The sequence below is a fragment of the Glycine soja genome, chromosome 4 (genome assembly GCF_004193775.1).
Source record: "Glycine soja cultivar W05 chromosome 4, ASM419377v2, whole genome shotgun sequence".
NCBI lineage: Eukaryota > Viridiplantae > Streptophyta > Magnoliopsida > Fabales > Fabaceae > Glycine > Glycine soja.
The window spans coordinates 2,375,952-2,398,016 of record NC_041005.1 but is presented as its reverse complement, the minus strand read 5'-3'; the positions used below and the strand labels follow the sequence as shown (position 1 = coordinate 2,398,016).

Here is a 22,065-nt window from a genome sequence, read left to right as displayed (position 1 = left end):
ATGAGTTATTATAAAAAAAATTATATTATCTTTAATCCCTACAAATAATAAAAAAAATTCTAGCTAATTCACCAAATTAGCTTGCCTTCTTGTAGAATGAATAGAATAAGACGGACAAGATCTAAGCAAATCCCTAATTTTATAAATTACTACATATATGGTAAATTTATATTATTTTAAAAGTTATATCTATGGTCAACTCTAATGAATTGATTTTTTAACTGCAATTTTTATGAGTTGATAGTAGTATAAAAAAACTATACTAATAGTAACTGAAAATTGAACTCTTTGTACAAAAAAGCGAATATGAAGTTGTGTAAAGAAAAATATTTTTTTTAAGGTTTTATTATATAAAGTAAGGCGTTTAAATTATAACTTTTTCTCTTAAAATAAATAAAATTCTGTTTTAGTTTCAACTAGAGTAATTTTCAATTAAAAAGTTGAAACCGTTGAACTTTAGTTTCATACTGTGGGTTAATAACATCTTTTAAGAGTTTAATAGACATGCTTAGTTGCTTACGTTATTAATCAATAAAAATCTTCTTAATATAATTTTCAAAATAATTATTATGAAAGTTGAGTAGTTATTATAAAAACTAATAAACATACTATCTATGAATAAATAATAGTATAAAAATATTTACACTGAATGCATGCATTACTTATTCCATCTTTAATTCATCAAAAAATAAAAAAAGAAGTACATCTTAAGTGAAGGTTTATCACTCTTAATTATAATTGTCGACTAGTTTAGATAATACATGTTTCAAATTTCATGTTATACTAAACACAAAAAAAAAAAAAAAAAACTAACTTCATCATTGTATTGTTAGAAATCTCTTTGTTGGAAGAATACAAGGGGGCCTAAAAAAAGAATTTTGATGCTTAAGTAAGGAAGTGAGTTGAATTGAGTATGGAATAAAAAAGGAGAGATAGATTTTGTATCTATAGTGTTAGGTGAGTCGTAAATAATTCATAACTTTTAGATAATAATTAATAAATAATTCATAATTTCTAGATAATAATTAGTAGATAATTCATCACTCATAGATAATCCAATGGATTATAAATAATTCATTGCATATAAATAATTCATTGTTAGTAGATAAGTAGGTACATATAACTTGACAAAGAAATAATAACATTATTATTAAGATTCAAATAAATAAATATTTATTAATAACTTATCGGTTCAATAATATAACTTAATTTCTATGTGCTTTGATGTCAAGACTAGATCGAGGATTGACGTGTACATTCTAAGGTCATATTAATTAATTTTGTGAACCCAAACAGTATAATCATAAATAAAAAAGAAAAAAGAAACCTTCAAGAGAGACTACAAATATTTTTAATTCAAAACGAATTTAATTTTACATAAAGAAAACTTGTCATTATTTATCAAGACCGTATGAAAAACGTGCAAAAATTATCTGAAAACACTTCCCAGGCTTTTTAAAGGTTAACCCTGCCATGCTAACGTTATATCCACGCTACGTTTCCTGTAATGACCAGTAAATCTTTAATGATTTCGTTTAATTATGATGTACTAGACCAATCAAATAAGTACATCTTAATGAATTGTTTTATTTATTACTAGCGATTAGGCTCTAAGATTTTCAAACAATAAAAATCAAGTGGCGGAATAGAACAAACAAAATACATTGTTTATGTTGTATACGGCTACCCCGTTGCTTTTTAGTTATTTTTTTGAAACCAAAAAATGTTATTAGTTTTCTTGATTTTAATAAAATAATTATATATTTTTTTATTTTATTGCTTTCTCTTTCTACTCTATCACAAATATATGTATAAATTAACTAAAGATAAGAAAACAAATAAAATAAAAAAAAATGATAAAAGAGTAATTAATATAACTTTCAATTCTACAAACAATAAATAGAAAGGAACGTAAATTCTAAAAAAAATCCACAATTAAAAAACAACAGAGAGAGTAATTATTATCTTTTTAATTCTGTAAAAAAAAAAGATTATCTTAAAAAAAGAAATGATGTAGCCAAAAACGAGTATCACGCAAAAGGATGGATGATGATGCAAGAAAGAAACAAAGAGAAGGGAAATATCAGGAGCTAGTGCTAGGTGCGAGTACTGGAGCAAAACGCGGGTGTGTGTGACTTTCGTTGGAGAGAGATGCAGTTCCATTCAGAAACTCCAAACAAACATCCCTCGCGACAACCTTAGGAATCTCGATCGCCGAAAAAACCTATGCAGCCCCGAACACACACACTCTGCATTCCAACTTGTTTAAATCATGCCTCTCGATTCACCCTTCTCTCTCAATAAATCTTTTGGCCTATGAAATCAGATTCTTCGCCACCGCCACAGTCATAATAAAGTTTTATTTTTCCAAATAAAGGTAATCTTTCCTCTTACGTTCTTTCTACATTTGTAAATATGCTCCCTTTCTTTTCTTTTCTTTTTATTAATTATTAATTAATTACTCTCGAGCGTGTCTCTTCCTTTAATCCTGTAATTCTTAACACAACGTTCTGTTTGGTACAGATCTCTACACGGTCTCAACTCAAGATTAATTAAATAAAATTTTGGATATGGATCTAGGTTGTTAATTTGGTAGGTTAGTCATAAAGCAGCTTTCAAGTGTCTCTTAATTAATTGTGTTAAGAAAAAAAAATTATTAATAATGATACGCCAAGACCACTGTATGTTTTATGATTCTGTTCACTCACCACTCAACAGTGAACACTGAAAGTTTCTCTTAATTCTGATGATTGGTTGAAAATCTCGGACTTGTTGGTGTTGATTTTGTAGGGAATGGCGACTCCTGTTGAGCCTCCTAACGGGATCAGAACTGAAGGGAAGCATTATTATTCCATGTGGCAAACCCTGTTTGAGTTTGATTCAAAATACGTGCCCATCAAGCCAATTGGCCGCGGAGCATATGGGATTGTGTGCTCTTCTGTGAATAGAGAGACAAATGAGAAGGTTGCCATCAAGAAGATACAGAATGCCTTTGAAAACCGGGTTGATGCACTGAGGACTTTGCGCGAACTCAAGCTTCTTCGCCACCTTCACCATGAGAATGTGATTGCTTTGAAGGATATCATGATGCCTGTTCATAGGAATAGTTTCAAGGATGTCTATCTAGTTTATGAACTCATGGACACGGATTTGCATCAGATTATTAAGTCTTCTCAAGCTTTGTCTAATGATCACTGCCAGTATTTCCTCTTTCAGGTATGAATCTTTGGCCCATGGTTGGTGAAACTGAATAATATTCCTTGCTTCACATATGTCAATTTGATATCATGAATAGCATGGTGTTCATATTGTCTACTCCGTATGCGTGTTTAATATTACTGTAGAGTTGACACTAAGTAGAAAACACTCTTGTTGAACTTGTTTGTAAGTTTGTTACAGTCTTGGAGAGGACCTTTGGTAAAATTCAACTCAATATGGCATGGTCTTTTAGAATTACAAACTTGTGTGCTTTCATCATTTTAAGATTTTTTTTTTTTTGTTTTTGTTGCATTTACCCTCCTGCCTTTTAAACCCTCTTTGATTTTCCAAACCTATAGTTCTTCCCTGAAGAATTGACGACATCAATCATGCCATGGCACATTTGTAGGGCTTTCTGAAGTTACAGATTATAATCATTTGTGTTGCTTAGCTGTTGATTGAAATTACTAATTGAAAGTTCTTGACTGCAGTTGCTCCGTGGCTTGAAATATCTTCACTCAGCTAACATCCTTCATCGTGACTTGAAACCTGGGAATCTTCTAATTAATGCAAATTGTGACCTAAAAATATGCGATTTTGGGTTAGCACGTACTAACTGCAGCAAGAACCAGTTCATGACCGAGTATGTTGTCACTCGGTGGTATAGGGCACCAGAGCTCCTACTCTGCTGTGACAACTATGGGACATCTATTGATGTTTGGTCAGTTGGATGCATCTTTGCAGAGCTTCTTGGCCGAAAACCGATTTTCCCTGGTTCAGAGTGTCTCAACCAGCTGAAGTTGATTATCAATATCCTTGGTAGTCAGAGGGAGGAGGATATTGAATTCATTGATAATCCAAAGGCAAAGAAGTATATCAAATCACTTCCTTATTCTCCTGGAAGCCCCTTTTCGCGACTTTATCCTAATGCGCATCCATTAGCAATTGATCTTCTTGCAAAGATGCTTGTTTTTGATCCAACAAAGAGGATTAGTGTCACTGAAGCACTTCAACACCCTTACATGGCCCCTCTGTATGATCCTAACTGTGACCCTCCAGCTGTCATTCCAATTGATCTTGACATTGATGAGGATCTAGGGGAAGAGATGATAAGGGAGATGATGTGGAAAGAAATGCTTCATTACCATCCCGAATCTGCGATGGAGAATGCAGGGTTGTGCTAATGATATTTACTTCTTTTCACGGTTATGTTCCCTTTTGTTGGTGCCAGGATAGTTCTAATATCATAACTTGCTTCAAATAATTAGGAGGGCTTTGTCATCAGTGAGCTCATTATATGTTCCTGTTTTCTATTTATTGAAAGCAGAGAGAAACAGCAAAATATTATCTTAAAAAAAATTGTGTTATTGCTGATGATGCATTATAGTCTTTAACTGCCATGTTGAGAGATTGATTTTTTACTGAACTCTGTATTGTAGTTGCCTCGTTTTGCTGTACATAAACATGTTCCTGTATCTTTCATAAACCATTTTGTAAATTAAGTCTAATGTTTATCAATAGTGTGTTAATGTTTGAACTTTGAAGTTATTTTATTTTATTTTTTCCTGCAAGCGGAACATATATAATTTGTGCAATCATCGCCCGTGTATGTGATAGATCTCAAATTATTTACTTTAATTAATACTACTATGGGAGCCTTTATTTTCATGGCTGCACCGCCGGAAAGGAATTTTGGCAAATTAGATAAGTTCAATCACAGTTATCAAAACATCCCATGAACTTGTAAACCTTTTTTTTAGTTCTTTTTACCAATCAAGGGTTTTTCCGAATCCTTTCTTTTAAAAATATAAACTTAATAATAAAAAAATTAATATTGACCTTGATAGTCAAAATAAAAAAATATTTGATACATGATTCCTGGGTGTTCAAATTCAACCTGATCTAAAATAAAAATAAAAAATCATTAAAAAAAATAAAAATCAAATCAAATTGATTATTTTTGGATTTGTTTGGATAATTTTTTTCTCATACCAATCGAGTTGTTTCGGTTTGCGATTTGTATTTTTGAAACCGAATCAAATTGTAACACTTATATTACTTTAGTGATATGCATTTTATATATATATATATATTACTTAAGTTTTTCGGTATTTTGTAGTGTTATGTATATGAACTTATACAATGTGTATCATTTTCTTTTTTAGATGACTTTTTTAAGATATGTTTGGTTTAAAATAGATGAACATTTGATAAATTTTTATGTAGAAGATTTAACAAATTAATAAGTCTCATAGATTGTTATTAGTAATTTTTTAACGTAATTTAATTTAAAAGATAAGAAGAAAGTATATAAATTTTAATAAAATAATATTTATTAAAAATCATTGATTTGGTTTGATTTAGATTTTATTTTAAATAAAAATCAAACTAAATATGTTTTATAAATTTGGTTCGGGTGATTTTTTTTATGAAAAAACGGAACTAAACCGAGCCACGGATACCCTACCTGAAATTCCTATCCTCATATTTGTGTTAGATGAAAAAATGTTGTTTCCTTCTTAAGCTAACTTATACTCTCTTCAAGTCATATGTCAATTTAAGCAAAACAAAAAATTATTCTAAAATAATTGTTGCTTTAAAAATTGATAGAGCATTTTTTTTTTCTAGTCATACTTTCATTTATTGGTATTTCATTTAGATATTTAAGGAGAATATACACACTAACAATATAATTTTTTTATACACTATTACTCGGTCACATTCACAAATTATTATTTATGATAAATTTATTAATTTTTATAATAATTATCTTAAAATTTATATATATATATATATATATATATATATATTATGATTTTTAATTAGCTGGAAGTGTAAAAACTTTCATATTAACCTTGCTTAGAAATTAAACTCGTATTTAAATAAACTCAATTATATTTTTTACTTTTTTATAAAGAAATTTTTGTCAAAAATATTGTATCATAATAATTAGTGTAAGTAATAATTTTCTTGAAAACAATGCATTACTTTAAAATACAAATAATATTAGAGAGATAGTAATATATTTTACAAGCTCTAATTTTATAACGATCGGTACTGTGAAACCTAACTAACTACTTTTGGACTTTAGAGATTCGATTTCAGTTCGTTTCTAATATATCTTGTTACTTCTATCTTTTGGTCCAGAACTAACTAACTACTTTCTTCAGTTTCCTCGTATTGTCTTGAGATTGGCCTCTTTGCAAGTTGTGTATTTCATTAAAAGAGAGAAGGAAGGGACAATTTCAGCATTTTGAAAATTCTAAAAAATAAAGATGTTGAGAGGGAAATAAGAAAAAAAGAATGCAAAAAGACAGAATGACAACCAATTATTGTTTCCACAGTGTGGTGTAATAGATAAGTCCAACTGGGCTGTCCACATATAGTAGCTCTTTCTTTCTTTTTCAGTAAAAAAAAGGTCCCAAACATGGTAATATACAACTAGGAACTCGATCCAAGACTGTGAAAGGAGAGGATTTGTTTGGGCTATGCTTACTTTATTAAGTGGGGGTGTGGGGACAAAACCAAGTCCTAAAATTTTAGGACGCATTTTTTTTTTAAAATGTATTAATAATTATAAAATAAATATTTTATAATTATGAGTAAAAATAAAAAATATTTTCCAAAGTAAGAAAGACTTATAACAGTTATTCAGAGTTTTGTTAACTATTTTTATTCCAAAGTGGAATTAGAATTTGTCTGACCCAGAAACCCGACCACCTAATTCCTTTCCATCTCCTTTTTTTCAAATTATTTTTTAATTGAAGAGTTTGTAGTTGTAGGTTGGAAGAAACATAAAGAGATCATAGCAATTATTGGACTGCAGCGGACGGATTAGTCAGTGAGAAACGATCTCTGATTAATTTTCAATGAGTCCATCATTTTGTGTGACTGTATGTTTCGGTTTGTAGAAAACTCTACTGATTTTTTTTCTGCTATATTCTAAAGATTAAAAGTTTTCAAATTGAGAAAAATCAAATTTGCATGAAAACAATAGGAAAAAAAATTAGAACCGGAAGCAAAAGATGCTCAAGGTGTTCACTAATCTTTTTTATAGACTCAAAGGTTAGGTGTTCACTGTAAATAATGTTATATATGCTGATTGATACCATAGTAACATAGATCTGGACCGATTAGCTAGTAATTTAGCACAACAATACAAAGAAAGACAACAGAATTGGGCAGCGTTAAGTAAACAAACTAGGCTGATGAGATTTTCCCAATTTAAAGTGCCTTATTAGGCTGATTGAGCAAATTGCAGCACCCTGTAAGGATATTCTTTGGTTCCTCGACGGACTGCTATTTAAACTTCCTTTCAGACTGGTTATCTAATCATACACATTCTCTTTTGCTTAACAAGAGTTGGGTCTTGCCAACAAATATTGGTTCAGTCGGTAATGAATACATTCATATCTCAAAAGTTTAATTCTAGTTGTTGATGTAAGGATATTGTTGAGAGGTAATCTGTAATTATCTTTGTAAACAACTTTTGAGTCTAATGAGCTTTTAGAATTCAATTCACTTAAACTTTTCATTATGAAAAAAAGAAAGACAAGGGTTGCATCTTTTGTCATAAGATAACGTTTGAAATGCATGAAAATGCTGTATTTTTGGAGGAAAGAGTGTGAGTGAGTATAATGTTATTTAAAGGGAAGATTGTTAGTGTTAGAGTACGAGTGTTAGTGTTGGAGTGTTAGAAGTATATTCTTTACCACAATTCTTTAAACACATTCTCTCTAATGCATTAAAATTTACTAAAAAGTATAAAATTATCACATGTGGGGGTGAAAAAAATGCTTTAGGTTTCTTTCATATACAAAATTTTCTTGAAAAAAAATACTTACACGTATCAAATTTTGATCACATACTAATTGAGTTTTAACCTTTTTTTTTTTACTGTCAAGTTAAAGACACAATATTGCTAGTTCGAATAAAAATAACAAATACCATTTTCAATTCTAAGCTAGTTTCATGGATAAAAAAACTTATTTGTGAGTACGGGAAGTTATCTTTTCAAAGATTAATTTAATTTGATTCCAAAACCAATTTTCACCATAATTAATTACACCATTTAAATCTTTGCCACCAGAATTTCAAGATAGAATTTCTCCTATTATAATCTTTAATGTTGATTCCAGTCTGCCCATGTCACTCGATGAGTTTGAGCTATTTTGTAATCAATCAATTAATATCTATTAACTCCCTCGATTCTATTGTAATTGTCATCTTAGGTAGATTCACACAGGTAAAACAATAATAAATAAATAAAAGAGAATAATTATAAAATTAATCTTACTAATTTATTTACAGATTTTGTTGTTTATTTTTAATATTATAAGAGATATAAGTAAAAAAATTAATTAATATTATTAAAAAATTAAAATGACAATTACATTGAGATTAAAAAAATTCTCGTATAGGATAATGATAATAGGAGGGAAGGCTTAGGAGTAGAATAAATGATCAATTTCTTTCAATATTTATTATCTTAACCCTTGGTAATAAAATGGACACTGATGACAAAGCTACAATACGAAATGTAATGTCCATGGAAAGAGTTGCACGCGTGTGGCTACTAAAGGGAAAGGACGATGTTGGAACCATCCGTTTTAAGCATTCATAAATCAAAGGGCTCAAAACATTAGAAAACTCCCTTAACAAGTTGCTTTTCATTTCATGAAATGGTACGTACTCGACTCGACTTTCACGTTTAAAATCTTGCATTTCTTTGAGTTTCCCATCTTCAAGGGGCCACTTTGCACTTTCACGTCGCCAACTACAAAAATCTCGGAAGCACCCACCTCACTTTACACTTTCTCAGCAATAATTGAGCGTCTATTCACATTTATGGAAACACCTACCATGTTGAAATCAATCAATCAATCAATAATATAAGCATTGCAAAAAGGAACTCCTAGCTACTCCCCTTCACAGTTTTACCGGTAATGTTACATACTATATATATGCTCCATCTTTTTTTAGCATTAGGATAGAAAAAAGAAAGAGAAAAAAATGACACATGTATTGAGTGATTGGTGGAAAAGATGGAAAGGAAATAAGATAGAAACGATAATATAAGATAAAATAGATGTGTTTTTATGTGTTGCAATTTTAGCCAAAATATACATGCTGTGTTCGTGTATTCCTTCCTTCTCTTTTTTTTTTTCAAGATAGTTTATTTATTTGATTTTAAATTCTATTAAAATATAAAAATTGTAAATATTTTTTTTCTTTTTTGATATATTTGTTAATACTATTTAAAAATTTATATTCCAAAATACAATATTAAATTTTTGCATCTATATACAATAATGATATATAAAAAACCTGTAAATTATTTGGAAAAAAACTGGAAACAAATAACTTTTTTTATAATTACTTGATAAAAACTAAATATAAAAATATTCTTCAATTATAATTTTACCTTTATTTAAATTTTATATATTATAAATTAGTTTAAATATTTTTTTGTCTCCAAAATTATGACATTTTAGTTTATTTATGGATTTAATTTTTAATAATTTTGAAAGTCTTGAATTTATTTAAAAATAATGAGATTATAACAATGTATAAATATTTCCAACTGTGATTATAATCTTAACATTAATACATATAATGTTAATATGTTTGTTTAAATAATACACATAAATGCATAAATCAATAATAAGTAAACTAAAAGATCAGCTAAGCAAGCATGAAAAGAAACAATGAGCCTCTAAATTCTCTTGATTCTTTCAAAGCTAAAACAACTAAAATTTATATTTTAGGTTCATCAATAAAAAATATTTATTATTAAATTTTATAAAGCAAAAAGGTCATATATTATACAAAAATATTCAACATATAACTTTCTCATTTAAAGTAAACAACTTTCTTTTAAAACTTACTTTAAATCTTGCTCACTATATAACTGTTTGACTGATCCTATTCTAGAATTGCAAACAATAAAAAGAAACTATGAAGCAAAATTACTCTGCCAAAGAGTTCCAAATAACTAGACTTAAAAGAGCCATCTTAGACAAAATTTAGAATAGTTTACTTTATTATACATTAGGTTCTCAATGTTGGACTGGTCAATTGTTTCAAGCCCATATGTCATTATTATTTTCTTAAACAAAATCCCCCGTAAGTAAACACATAAGAAATAATTTGATGTTGCTTTTAAATTTTTAAGCCTTTCCTTGAAGTCATTGTTAACAATGAATGACAAAGAAAAGCACTTCGAGAAACACAAGCTATAAAGTGTCTAAAAGTAATTTAGAAAGAAAAAAAAAAGACTATTGTTTTCACTTTTTCACGCATTTAGTAATGTAGAATAACAAATAAAGATAGAATTTTTTTTTGTCCCAATAAATTAAATTGGTCATTTAATTTTCATTTAACATTTTTTTAAGTTTATATCGCATGTATCCTATTACAGTCTCACAAATACACCGTGTAAATGAATGAAAAGTCGACTTCATCAAATTCCATTCCTATCACATTATTGTGCTGAAATATACAGATATAGTTTTAGAAATTAATTCAGTATAATTAATATTACCTAATTTTTTTATATTAATAAATAAATATAACATACTGATAAATAATTTGAATGACATAAACATTAATATATATTATTGATGTATTATATTATTAACACGACTTATAATATTTATATTAATTTTTTTTATTTTTCTATTTTTATATAATTATCTATCTATATACACGTGTATAAGTTATAAATTCCAATATTACTTTAAGTAATTTTGAAGAAACCATATAAACAACGAACATAAATACATTTTCAAAAACCATTATTTTAGTTATAAAAAATTGTAAGTTAATTAAATAAGTTTTAAGCTAATAAAAATGACTTATAAATCATGCATATATTAAAATATTATCCATTAATTTTATTTTATCAATAATTAAAATTATTTAGGTTATTTTTTCTTACTTTTAGGAAGGCCAAAGTGCATTCCTTATTTCCTAGCATGCATCTGCTCGCACACCTAACGAATATATGGTATATCTTTTTTTATAGTGACTGCCCTCCTTATTTAATAATGCAGCCAATGTTTTTCGGTTTTGGCAGTATCTCAGCATTCGTTATTCCGTCGAATTTGTTTATGTCTGGATTGCTATAAGTGCTTCTAGGGTTACTGTTGATTGTTGAATTTTGAGTGTTGCTTCCCTTCCATGTTTTCTCTTTCTTTTTGGTTGTGGTGGCACTTCCGACCCACGTGAAAATTGTTGTTTATATGTACAGGGGACATGTCAAATTTGAATGTTAGAGGTAAGAAAGAAGAATTACGATTATGATTGATTACATATGGATAGATCAAATTTGATTTGATTGTTCGCATAACATTTAAGACATAGACAAGTTTAAAAAAAAAATTGGCATTCAACTTTATATAAATATAATATAGTTAAAATTATAACTTGTTGAAAGTTAGGTAATTTTTTTATAAAAGAAATACGTTATTTTTATATTTTAGTCTTAATTAAAGTATGACTTAATGATTAATGTTTATTCTTTAATTTACTCATGTATAAAATAATCCTTTCAGTGTGTGTTTTATCAACATTAAAAGTTATTAATTATATAGTTACTTTTCCTCAAAAAAAAAAAATTCTAGTTACTTAAAATGTTTCAAGACTACTATATTTTAATTTTAATCATCATGATGATAAGATATTGTACTAGTTAATATTTGTCTCTTTTGCTCACACATAAAATATAATTTTTTATGAGAAATGAGACGATGTATATTTTGGCTATTAATTTTTATTATAAATGGCTAAAATATCAAAATAAATCAGATGGCTTTTTTTAATAGTTATGTGATTATTTAATAATTATTAATCATGACCATTCATAAATAAATTTATACTCGACCAATATTGTTTATTCATCTCTCTCAAAACACAGAACCTAGCTAATTATGATTACAATATTTCAACACTTATATACAAACACATAATAATCCACTAGAGTAGTTAACGTAGTGGTGGGAGGATTTGGGTAGTTTTCATGAGATTTTAATTAAAAACCATATTACCACCTATTGTACAAAAATAAATATACAAAAACATTGAAAAGATTTTACTTCTCCCTAAATATAGATTGATTAATCAATTACAAAATAAATATAATTACAAAAAGTAGTTGGTTCTCGAAAAATACTTTTGAATATATAAATTATATCAAATTAAAATCCGTGGTAAATAAATATTTTAGAATATATAAATTATATTTTAGATTTATGATAAACGATTTATTTTAATTATTGATAGCTTCTTTTACAAAATATTAAAATTCAATCTGAAAATAAAAATTAAAATAATAAAGGTTAAGAAAATTTAAAAAATGCATTCATTGAAGAATAACTTATAAAAAAACTCTTATTTAAGATAGTTTTTCTAATTTTTATAATATATATATATATATATATATATATATATATATATATATTATTTCTCGTAATTATTGAAAATATAAATTACCTATTAAAATAATTAAACAATGTAAATAATAAAATTTATTATTATTATTAAATAATAATAAAGTTAAAAAATACATATTTAATATTAATTGTTAAATATATTTTTAATAAAGTATAATTAATATATAATTTATTTAAAATATATAAAAATAAAATTTTTATTTTTCGGTCATAAAAGGTACGTATGGATTTTTCCTGTGACCTGTCTCAAACTCGATAAATACATAATTAGGTTTAATATTTTACACATTAAACTCTCACGATACCCACCTTTCTCCAACCTCAATCCCGCCGGCGATCCTTTTCATTACCATATCTAAATGAAAAAAGCTCCGATTTTGACACTAAAGCAAAGGTTTGATAGATGAATATGAATTTATGAATTGTAGATGACCTCTTTCAGGGATAAATTATGTTAGCTCTACTCTTCTAGGAACACGAGAGTACTTCGTTGATGAGTCTTTTTCTTTTATAATCAAGCCATTGCTGAGCTTAAAAGGAATTGAGAGTTGAGACCCAACTCACAAGACTTTTAAAAAGGTTCATGAAGTGTTTTCAGCATAGGTTAGTTTGATTGGAAAAAGATGATAAATTGATCAGAAATTCGGTCCGTTCATCTTAAAAATAATGAGTTGTTAGTTTGGCCCTAACTATTCTAATTATTTTTTTTTTAAATTCGTTAAAAATAATTTTCAGTCAAATAAAGATTTAATATCAGATTATTCATTTTAAAGCATTTATAGTTATGATTTATTTTTATTAATATTTTTGCATTATAAAATATATTATATTTATATATTGGTTTTATAATAATTTAAAAATTGTTTAATTTTTTTAATCCTTTGATTCGTCAAGGAAAAAAATCTTAATCCGAAATCAACCAAAAAGTAAGTAAAACCTCGTCAAAAATTATTTCTAAAGTTAAATATTATCATAATGATTTCACTTAATTTTGACATCATCATTGATTAAAACCATTTAATTTAGTTTTATAATATCATTCTCTAAAACGAAAATATATACAGAGAGATTTAATTGGATTTAATTGTGGCTCAATTATGGATCAATAAATATCTCACACACACACATATATATATATATATATATATATATATATATATATATATATATATATATATTAGATTATAGAATTAATAATAGTAACATTATTATTAATAATTTTTTTTGTTGTTTATTAAAATACAGTATATCTTAATTTTTGTTGTATACTTCTTTGATTCTTTAAACTAACATCATGTACTACTTAAAATATTAAATTATAATAATAAAACAAAAGTTAAAACAAATTTTAAACTAACTATTTTTTTTTACCAAACTAACTAAATATTCACAAAAGCATTTGATGATAAAACGATATTTAAATAATTAGGTTATGAGAAAAATAAATAAATTTGTATATATATACATAACATAAAATTTGGTTTTATCCCTTTAAAATTTGTAAGTTTAAATCTAAATTCTTATACATTCAAAATATTAGATGATGTAAACTAGTTTACATATTCTGCTGAATTATATGGATTTGCAGGATTAATTTGGAAAGGAAACAAACTATTTTTGTTGGAAGCATTCCTTTAATGAATTCTCCACGAACTTTTATAATAAGTGGAATATACAGAATTATAATCAATTAAATATTACAAAGCCCTGATATTTATTACCGTTCAAAATTGAACCCTAGCGGAATTTTGGCACCATAATGTCCGATATGAGATTTAATAACATAATTTATTAAAAGAATAATATGTAATAATTCGTTGAGACTAGTTAAAGTGGTAGCAAGTTATTAGTCTGCGAACAACATTCTTATTATGTTATCAATTAACATTTATTACTTGATAACAAAGTTTAAAACAAAAAATTACTCCCTTTGTTCTTTTTAATTGTTGCGGAATTTTTATTCTTATTTATTTATCTTTTATAAAGTTTAAGATTATATTAATTATTATTTTATCAATTATATTCTTATTTATTTTCTTATATTTAATTAAATTACACATTGTGAAGTGAAAAAAGAAAGGGTGAAATAGGTAACTCTACAATTATTTTATCAAAATTAAAAAAAAAGTATTACTTTTTTTTTTCTACAAAATAAACATAAACTACAAATAATAAGAAATGGGGGAGGTAGTATAAAATTTTACAGGAAATAAAAATAAAAATTGAAGAACAAGAATCGAGATGATTTAATTTTATAGGAACCAAAATCATATATCTTTAAATCACGTTCAAAATCTGATCCAATTTAAGAAAAATAAATAAATTATTTTAATTTGTAATTAATTGAGTTTTGTATTCGATTTTGGTGCTATGGCATTAAAATAGTCTCGCAAACACTAATCGTTATTTGTATCTTTATGTTCCACCAAACCTTGGAGGAGATTCCGATGCTTTTTGCTTTTTGCTCCATTTTCTTCTTCCCTCCTTAATTTACTTTTCCAACCTTTGATTTTGACATGTATTTTATTTCACTGTCAACCTGTTCTATATATTGACCCCTACTTACCTATTCAACTTCCTCTTCTTAATCTCTCTGCTATTGGTTTCTTTGCAGGAATCAAAGCATATATTGTTTTGAAACTTGATGAGTGAAGTCCCTGGTTCCCGGTTTAGGTTTATGACCCACTTGGTTCAATCTTTCTCCGTTGTCTTCCTCTACTGGTTCTATGTTTTCTCGTTGATCTCCAGTTTCCCATCGCATATTATTATTATATAACTTAGTAATATAGTTATCAGTGTCTCTGGGTCCTGCGTCCTAATTAGGATTAGTTTATTTTATAACATGTCCATGTCCATGGCCTCATCAAGTGGAAACTCCTCTATTAGCACAAAATCTCAGAGCTCAGGGTCTGAGGGTGATTTGCAGGTCGTGATAACAGACGAGAGGAAGAACAAGAGGAAGCAATCGAATCGTGAATCGGCGAGAAGATCTCGGATGCGAAAGCGTAACCACTTGGACCAACTCACTAAGCAGCTCTCACAGCTCGCAAAGAACAACGGCGAAATCCTCGCCACCATAGACATCACCACGCAGCACTATCTGAACGTTGAGGCAGAGAATTCCATTCTAAGGGCCCAAATGGGTGAGCTTAGCCAACGGCTCCAATCGCTCAACGACATCGTCCACGACATCATCATCAACACAACCACCACCTACGAAAGGGACTGTTATCTAACAAGCGCACAAAATTTCACCACCACCACCAACACGCTCTGTCTTAACCAACCCGTTTTTCAGTGGTGAATTGCCACCCTCGTCCTCTGTGGATCTTGACCATAAAAGAAAGGAAAAGTGTGCGTCTGGGTGAATCTTCTCTTGGAGGAATCAATGTCAATCAGTGAAAAAAAATTAAGTTCATATTAGTACAGTACTTAGGGTGGGGCTATGTTAATTGTTAAACAGAATTTGCGCAAAGTGCTTATTGAAAATGACATAGTGGCCTGCAACTATATTTCAGATCACTAGTACTAATCGATCACTCTTGTCCAATATCATGGAAAAACAGATTTCAGTGCTAGTGTAATTTACTATTATTTATTATACCTGTATGTATTTATTCCATGGTATGTTTGCTTTAATGTTATAAAGGTACTACTTCTTACTTCCCAGATCTTCATTTGATTTATATTCAGTGTATGTGTATTGTATGTATTTTACTAGCTTTGTCTGGGTGCCGGTCTTTAATTATTTAATTGCTATTCATGGATGATTTAACATTTTATTAAATAATTTAATTTTTAAAGAATATTGAATTCTAAATTAAACATAAATTTGTATCTGCAATTAGTATAGATAAATTTTATTTAAATAATGATTGTTTTGATAAAATATTTTTTATTGTTTTAATATTCTAATTTTCAATGATTAACACACAAAAAATACGTCATAAGATGTTGATAATGGAAACTCTTGTACTTGCTGGTTTAGATCACTATATATGTTTATTTCACTAAAATACTACACATCTCAAAAAACACTTTATTCGGCTAACAAAGCGTAAACATAGGCGGCTTCTAATAGAGGCAGTAGCAATCAAACCTTTTGTAGCTTAAACATAATCTCTCTTTTAAGATTTTGCTATTTAAATTAAAGAGCACTCTAGCCATATTACCCTTCACGTGGAAAACAAGTATTGAAATGTGAATTGTGAGATTAATATTTGACATCATATTCATAGGAGCGTTCGTGGGATAATTCCTCAAGAAGCTTGGTGTGTACTCACATGTGGGTATATGAACTTTGATTCTCGGACTGATCTGTTAAGTCCGTGAATTTCAATGAGCTTTATCCGTGAATTCATGCACTATCAAAAATCCATGTAAATTGTTTAAGTCTAATGTATAAGTATTATTAATTTATTATATTAAGATTTTGATTTTTAATTTATGTTGTTATTATTAATTTGTTATGTTTTATAATATTGGTATATTTTAATAAGATTGATTTTAGCTTAAAAAATAAAATTAATTTTGTTTTCTTTTAATTTTATACTTTTTTTTTTACTTTTTTAAAAATATTTTTTTAAATTACTATTTGAACTCACAATTAACCAATTTATTCGCAGGTTTTCGTGAACCGAATATGGACATTAAAAGAAGAACGTTTATTTTGCCGATCAAACTTATTCGGTCTAAAACGAACTTTAAAAGGAGCTGGATGGTTACGTATGCTCATCCTGTGTGCAGTAAAAAATCATACTATTTTGCATTTGCTAGTTTTTGGAAGTAGTGCATATATATGCATATTCCAAAACAGATGAAAACAACAAAAGTTAAATAACTAAAGTGAAAGTACGTCTTCATTGATTATAACTCAAATTTAAATGACTATAAGCTATTAAATTCCACTGATAAGAAAATTTGTTATAAGGGTGCTTAAGTTTGTGCAGCTATATCATATATGCTGTCACGCACTGTGGTTTATTTTCGGCTAAGTATACTGGGATGATCTCTGTTTTGGGTTAAACTGATTTTGTTTGGGTTGGAATTTTACTTGTTTTTTTATATATGTCTTGTAATCCGGAAAGGTACCCCTTTATCTTTATAATGAAAGTCTATGAAAAATAAAGATGTTTCCTTTCTCATACTGGAAAAATCCCTACATGAATAGGATAATAATCACCCTCACTCTCATAATCCTAGCGGAGGTGAATCTCCTTCTCATGGGTTGCTTAAAACTTCTAAAAGAACATGAAGTCTAAAGATTCTCTATGAATATATGGAAATAGTAGAAAATACATCTCTATTTTGTGTTTTTGCTAACTCCAAGCTCCTACACTTTGAAGAAGCAGTACATGAAGAATATATTGAAACTCAAAACCAAGTCGAACACTTTCCTCAAGTCCTTCAAATTTGAGAATTTTCAAAGATTGCAATGATTGAAGTCACCTAGAAAAATCAAGTTTAAGGGAAATGCAGAAAAATGGAATCATAATGGTAGTAGTCTAATATACGTTTACTTAATAGTCAAACATTTATTTAAATTTGATTCATATACTTTTAGGTCTATAGTATTTTTCTGATGCATGTATCTCTTTATATTCAAGTATTTATATTTTCTAAAGCTCGTGTTTGAAGAAATGTCTTATACGATATAAATACTTATGTATCAGTGTATTTACACAATAAGCAAAATTAAGTCAATTCAAATCAAAGAAAGAAATCAAAATTGAAGTGTTTTTCATTCTCCATTTCTATCCTTATTTCCTTCAATAAGAAAATGATGGGTTATAATATTCCAATCCTATCCCAACAAGCTACGAATATCAACTATATATGATATAGAAGCATATAGATGATAGCGAAGAATCTCTTGGCTGGATATCAAGCGATAAGCTTCCATACATTCCGTTTCACAAAACCATTCAAAGCCACGCTCATCCCGCAAAAGACCTCCAAAACTAATAAAAAAAGGTTATCCTTTATATATATATATATATATATGGTTTGTTAATGCACTAACACTAAAAAAATACATGAGTGCATTAGCAACCAATTCCATAGATTATAAACTAAAAGTCCAATTTTCTCTTTTGTTGTAATTCATTTATCTTAGGGTATAATAGTAATTTAATATTTATTTTTTAAAAAAAATATATAAAACTTTGTTTCTTTCTCTTGGTCCCTCTTCTCCCCACCTTTTCATATCCTCACTTTCCGCCGCAACCTTCTCAAGCTAGTCATCTATAGAGCTCTGACCTCTCCATTTACTATTTCACACACCTATCGATTTCTTATCCTTTTTTTGATGCCTAGCTTGAAGCTTTCCAAAACTGTGTCCAATGGCGACATATGTCATCAGTGAAAATGTATTTTATTTAAATTAAATTATCTTTTTTTTGGTCTACTGATCATAGGACTTGATCTTTAACATGAAATAAGAGGTTAAAACCTTTAATTGTTTGGTACTTAATATAACAATGTTCAACCTTATTTGCTCCTTAATTGCAAGGCAAACCTATGCAATTGGCATCAATTCTTCACAACACATTAACATTATGAAACGAACTACAACTCACCATCGTCAGACCTTGACATTACAGGAGTTTGAGAGACCAAAGAGAGATGACTAAATGAGTGAGGGAGGAGAGAGAAGATGAGCGGCAAAGGAGAGAGAAATTGAGTTTTATTATCTTTAGAAAATAGATATTATATTACTATTATACCCTTATTTAAATGAGTTAAAACAAAAGAGGAAATTGAATTTTTAGTTCAAAATTTATGGTGTTAATTTACTCATACTGAAAATAGTGTATGAATGCATTAGCAAATTCCATTAATTTAATTGATATATGTTTAAGAAGGAGTTTAGGTGACTGACCTTCCTCTAGTGTTGTAGCATGCTATAAATATTCATTATAATAGTATAAATATATCACTCACTGCCACATGTTAACATGGATTGAATTTAAATTATTTGAATTTAATTAAAATGGTTGATAATGTAATTATTATTTTTTTGTTTGAAATGATTTCTTTTGTGTACAATGGTCACACAAAGGTCTGAATTTATAACCTCATATATCCTATCTTAAACCCCCAATCATTAGGTCAACCCTAATGGTAAAAATTTATTTTTGATAATGTGATTATTTTTTAAAGGATAATATACATTTTTATATCATTATTTTTTTTATTTTTTTTACAATAATTTTTTTATATCATTATTTAACTACATATTGTTACCCAAGCTAAATCTGTTAAGTTTTATAACAACTATTTTATAAGTTATTTCTGATTAGTCGATATATATATATATATATATATATATATATATATATATATATATATATATATTAAAAGTATATAAAAATTAAACTCATTATTTTCATAAATAATATTATTCTAATGATATTTCTGTAAATTTTGTTCATTAATTTATATATGAATGCTCAAAACTCAAATATAAAATAAAATTAAATTGAAAACATCACTTGACATTATTTAATTAATTGAATTTGATTGGTTTCTGTCCTCGTTTAGTTTCTTTATTAAGTACTATGTTCCCCGTGATTGATCGATATGTTTTATTAAATAATCTAACACAAGTTTTTGCTAGCATGTTCAACGGTCAAATTTTAAGGTGCAGCTTGATAACTAGACATTTTTGGTTAGCAGGCCTGCAAATTATCACCATTAAATTTATATGCGCTTCGTTAATTATTTATGCCGCCTCACTAATAAAACAATGTACATGGGGCAATTATACACCGATGGTGGTAGCAATAAAGATAATAGTGATATTTTATGATAATAATAATAATAACAATAGTGTTAATAAAAACAATAATAAATTATGTAATATTATTGATAGTGATAATGGAGATAATAGTAATGATAATAATGATATCGAATCTACTTACGTTATGCTGGTGTGTGTAAACTTTTTTTAGTGGACTCTAGATAGGTTTTATATAAACTCAACAGATTCTCGAGTTTATCATTAAGTCTACGAGTCAGCAAGTTAAAAAAATTAAACTAAAACTCATGTTATTTTGGAATATTTTTTATGCGTTTAGGATTCAACATGCCTCAATTTAATATGTTGTTTCTAAATCGAAGAACCCACCTCTAATATCATGAAACCCTTGTTCTCTCCAATAACATTAAACCTTCAATAAGAATGCTCTACCACTATTATCACTTCACAAGTTATGATATAGTAGTAATACATTATTAGACTTGGTTATTTAAGTATTATAGAATTTATGATTTATTATTTTATTTTATTATGTTATTGAAGTGCTTAATTAATATGGTATTTATAGGTATTTTGTTATTAATTTATATGAAATAGACTCTTATGAGTTTACGAGTCGAATTTATAAAGCTCCCACGAGTATACTTAAACTCTCAAATTTAATAACCTTGGTTATAGTAGTGGTGACAACAAATGATAATGCTTCCATCAATAGTAATAATTAGGCAAGTGTTGGTGATAGTGGAATGGAGAGTACACTAGTTGTTCCTAAAACAACTTTCCCTTTAAATTTATTTAACTAATGAACATGAAAAGATAAGCAAACACTAAAGAATTTTACCCATTTAATTGAGCATGATGCATATGTTGTTGTAAATCTTTTGATACTTATCTGTGATTTCAAAAGATAAAAAAAGACAAACAAATAAAATAAGTTGATTTGTGTTATTGATTTACCAAATAATATACTAATATTAGATATAATAACTTATTATATTTGTTTTGTACTTATCTTTTGAGGCTCAATTGTAAACCTTAAATCTTCTTTATTTATATTTTATATATATTTTGGTGATTGCTAAATATTTTGAGAAGAATAATCATGGATTTTGAAATGGGCTTTTGTAGATAGGTCTAAAGTAATACATTTTCTAGAACCTTTGTAGTGAGCCCTTGTCTTGTCTTAGTATTCGTATGCAAGCTAATCAAACCCTTCAATATGTTTGGGTCTCTGGGTTCATAACCCAATTGTGCCAAGAGTTGTTCGACTAACCTTTAATAAGAAAACCTAACCCTTAATCTTGCTTATATTGCAAAAATGGAGAATGAGTGAAAGGAATGTTGAATTGGGGTTTTTGCTTCCATCCCTTGTGGAAAACTTATTTGAGGTAAGGAAAATGAATTATGTCACTTATGGATATGATTATAGTTGAGGTAGCGGGGTTGACCTAGATCTCAAATTAATTATGATGTATGTTTTTATTGTTCTTAATTGTGTTTCAATTCAATTAGACAAATTATGAACATCATAAAACACTTTAATTTCTCTCATGAACCAATAAATTGATTGTTTGATTGTTCTTGGTGTTTTGTCCTTTTTTGGGATTACTGTAATAAATAAGTTATGTTTGCTTAAGTGTGTTTTACATTAATTAT

At 27.8% G+C, this 22,065-nt stretch overlaps 2 protein-coding genes across 2 annotated transcripts; both read left to right on the top strand.

The window, feature by feature from the left end:
• The first annotated feature begins 2,030 nt into the window (after positions 1–2,030).
• Positions 2,031–4,739, top strand: LOC114408625 (mitogen-activated protein kinase homolog NTF3). Its single transcript, XM_028371738.1, has 3 exons — positions 2,031–2,377; positions 2,791–3,216; positions 3,690–4,739. The coding sequence occupies exons 2-3, from the start codon at positions 2,794–2,796 to the stop codon at positions 4,380–4,382; spliced, it is 1,116 nt and encodes a 371-aa protein (XP_028227539.1). The 5' UTR covers positions 2,031–2,377; positions 2,791–2,793; the 3' UTR covers positions 4,383–4,739.
• A 10,372-nt stretch (positions 4,740–15,111) lies between these two features.
• LOC114408624 (bZIP transcription factor 44-like) lies at positions 15,112–16,319 on the top strand. The gene has a single exon (XM_028371737.1). It carries the CDS (start codon positions 15,493–15,495, stop codon positions 15,952–15,954), a length of 462 nt encoding a protein of 153 aa, XP_028227538.1. The 5' UTR covers positions 15,112–15,492; the 3' UTR covers positions 15,955–16,319.
• The last annotated feature ends 5,746 nt before the right edge of the window (positions 16,320–22,065 follow it).

Bases quoted from the DNA above. Each gene is read 5' to 3' on its own strand.
- LOC114408625 (XM_028371738.1), top strand. From the start codon at position 2,794: ATGGCGACTCCTGTTGAGCCTCCTAACGGGATCAGAACTGAAGGGAAG. The intron at 3,217-3,689 runs GTATGAATCTTT...TCTTGACTGCAG, and splicing joins GCCAGTATTTCCTCTTTCAG to TTGCTCCGTGGCTTGAAATA.
- LOC114408624 (XM_028371737.1), top strand. From the start codon at position 15,493: ATGTCCATGTCCATGGCCTCATCAAGTGGAAACTCCTCTATTAGCACA.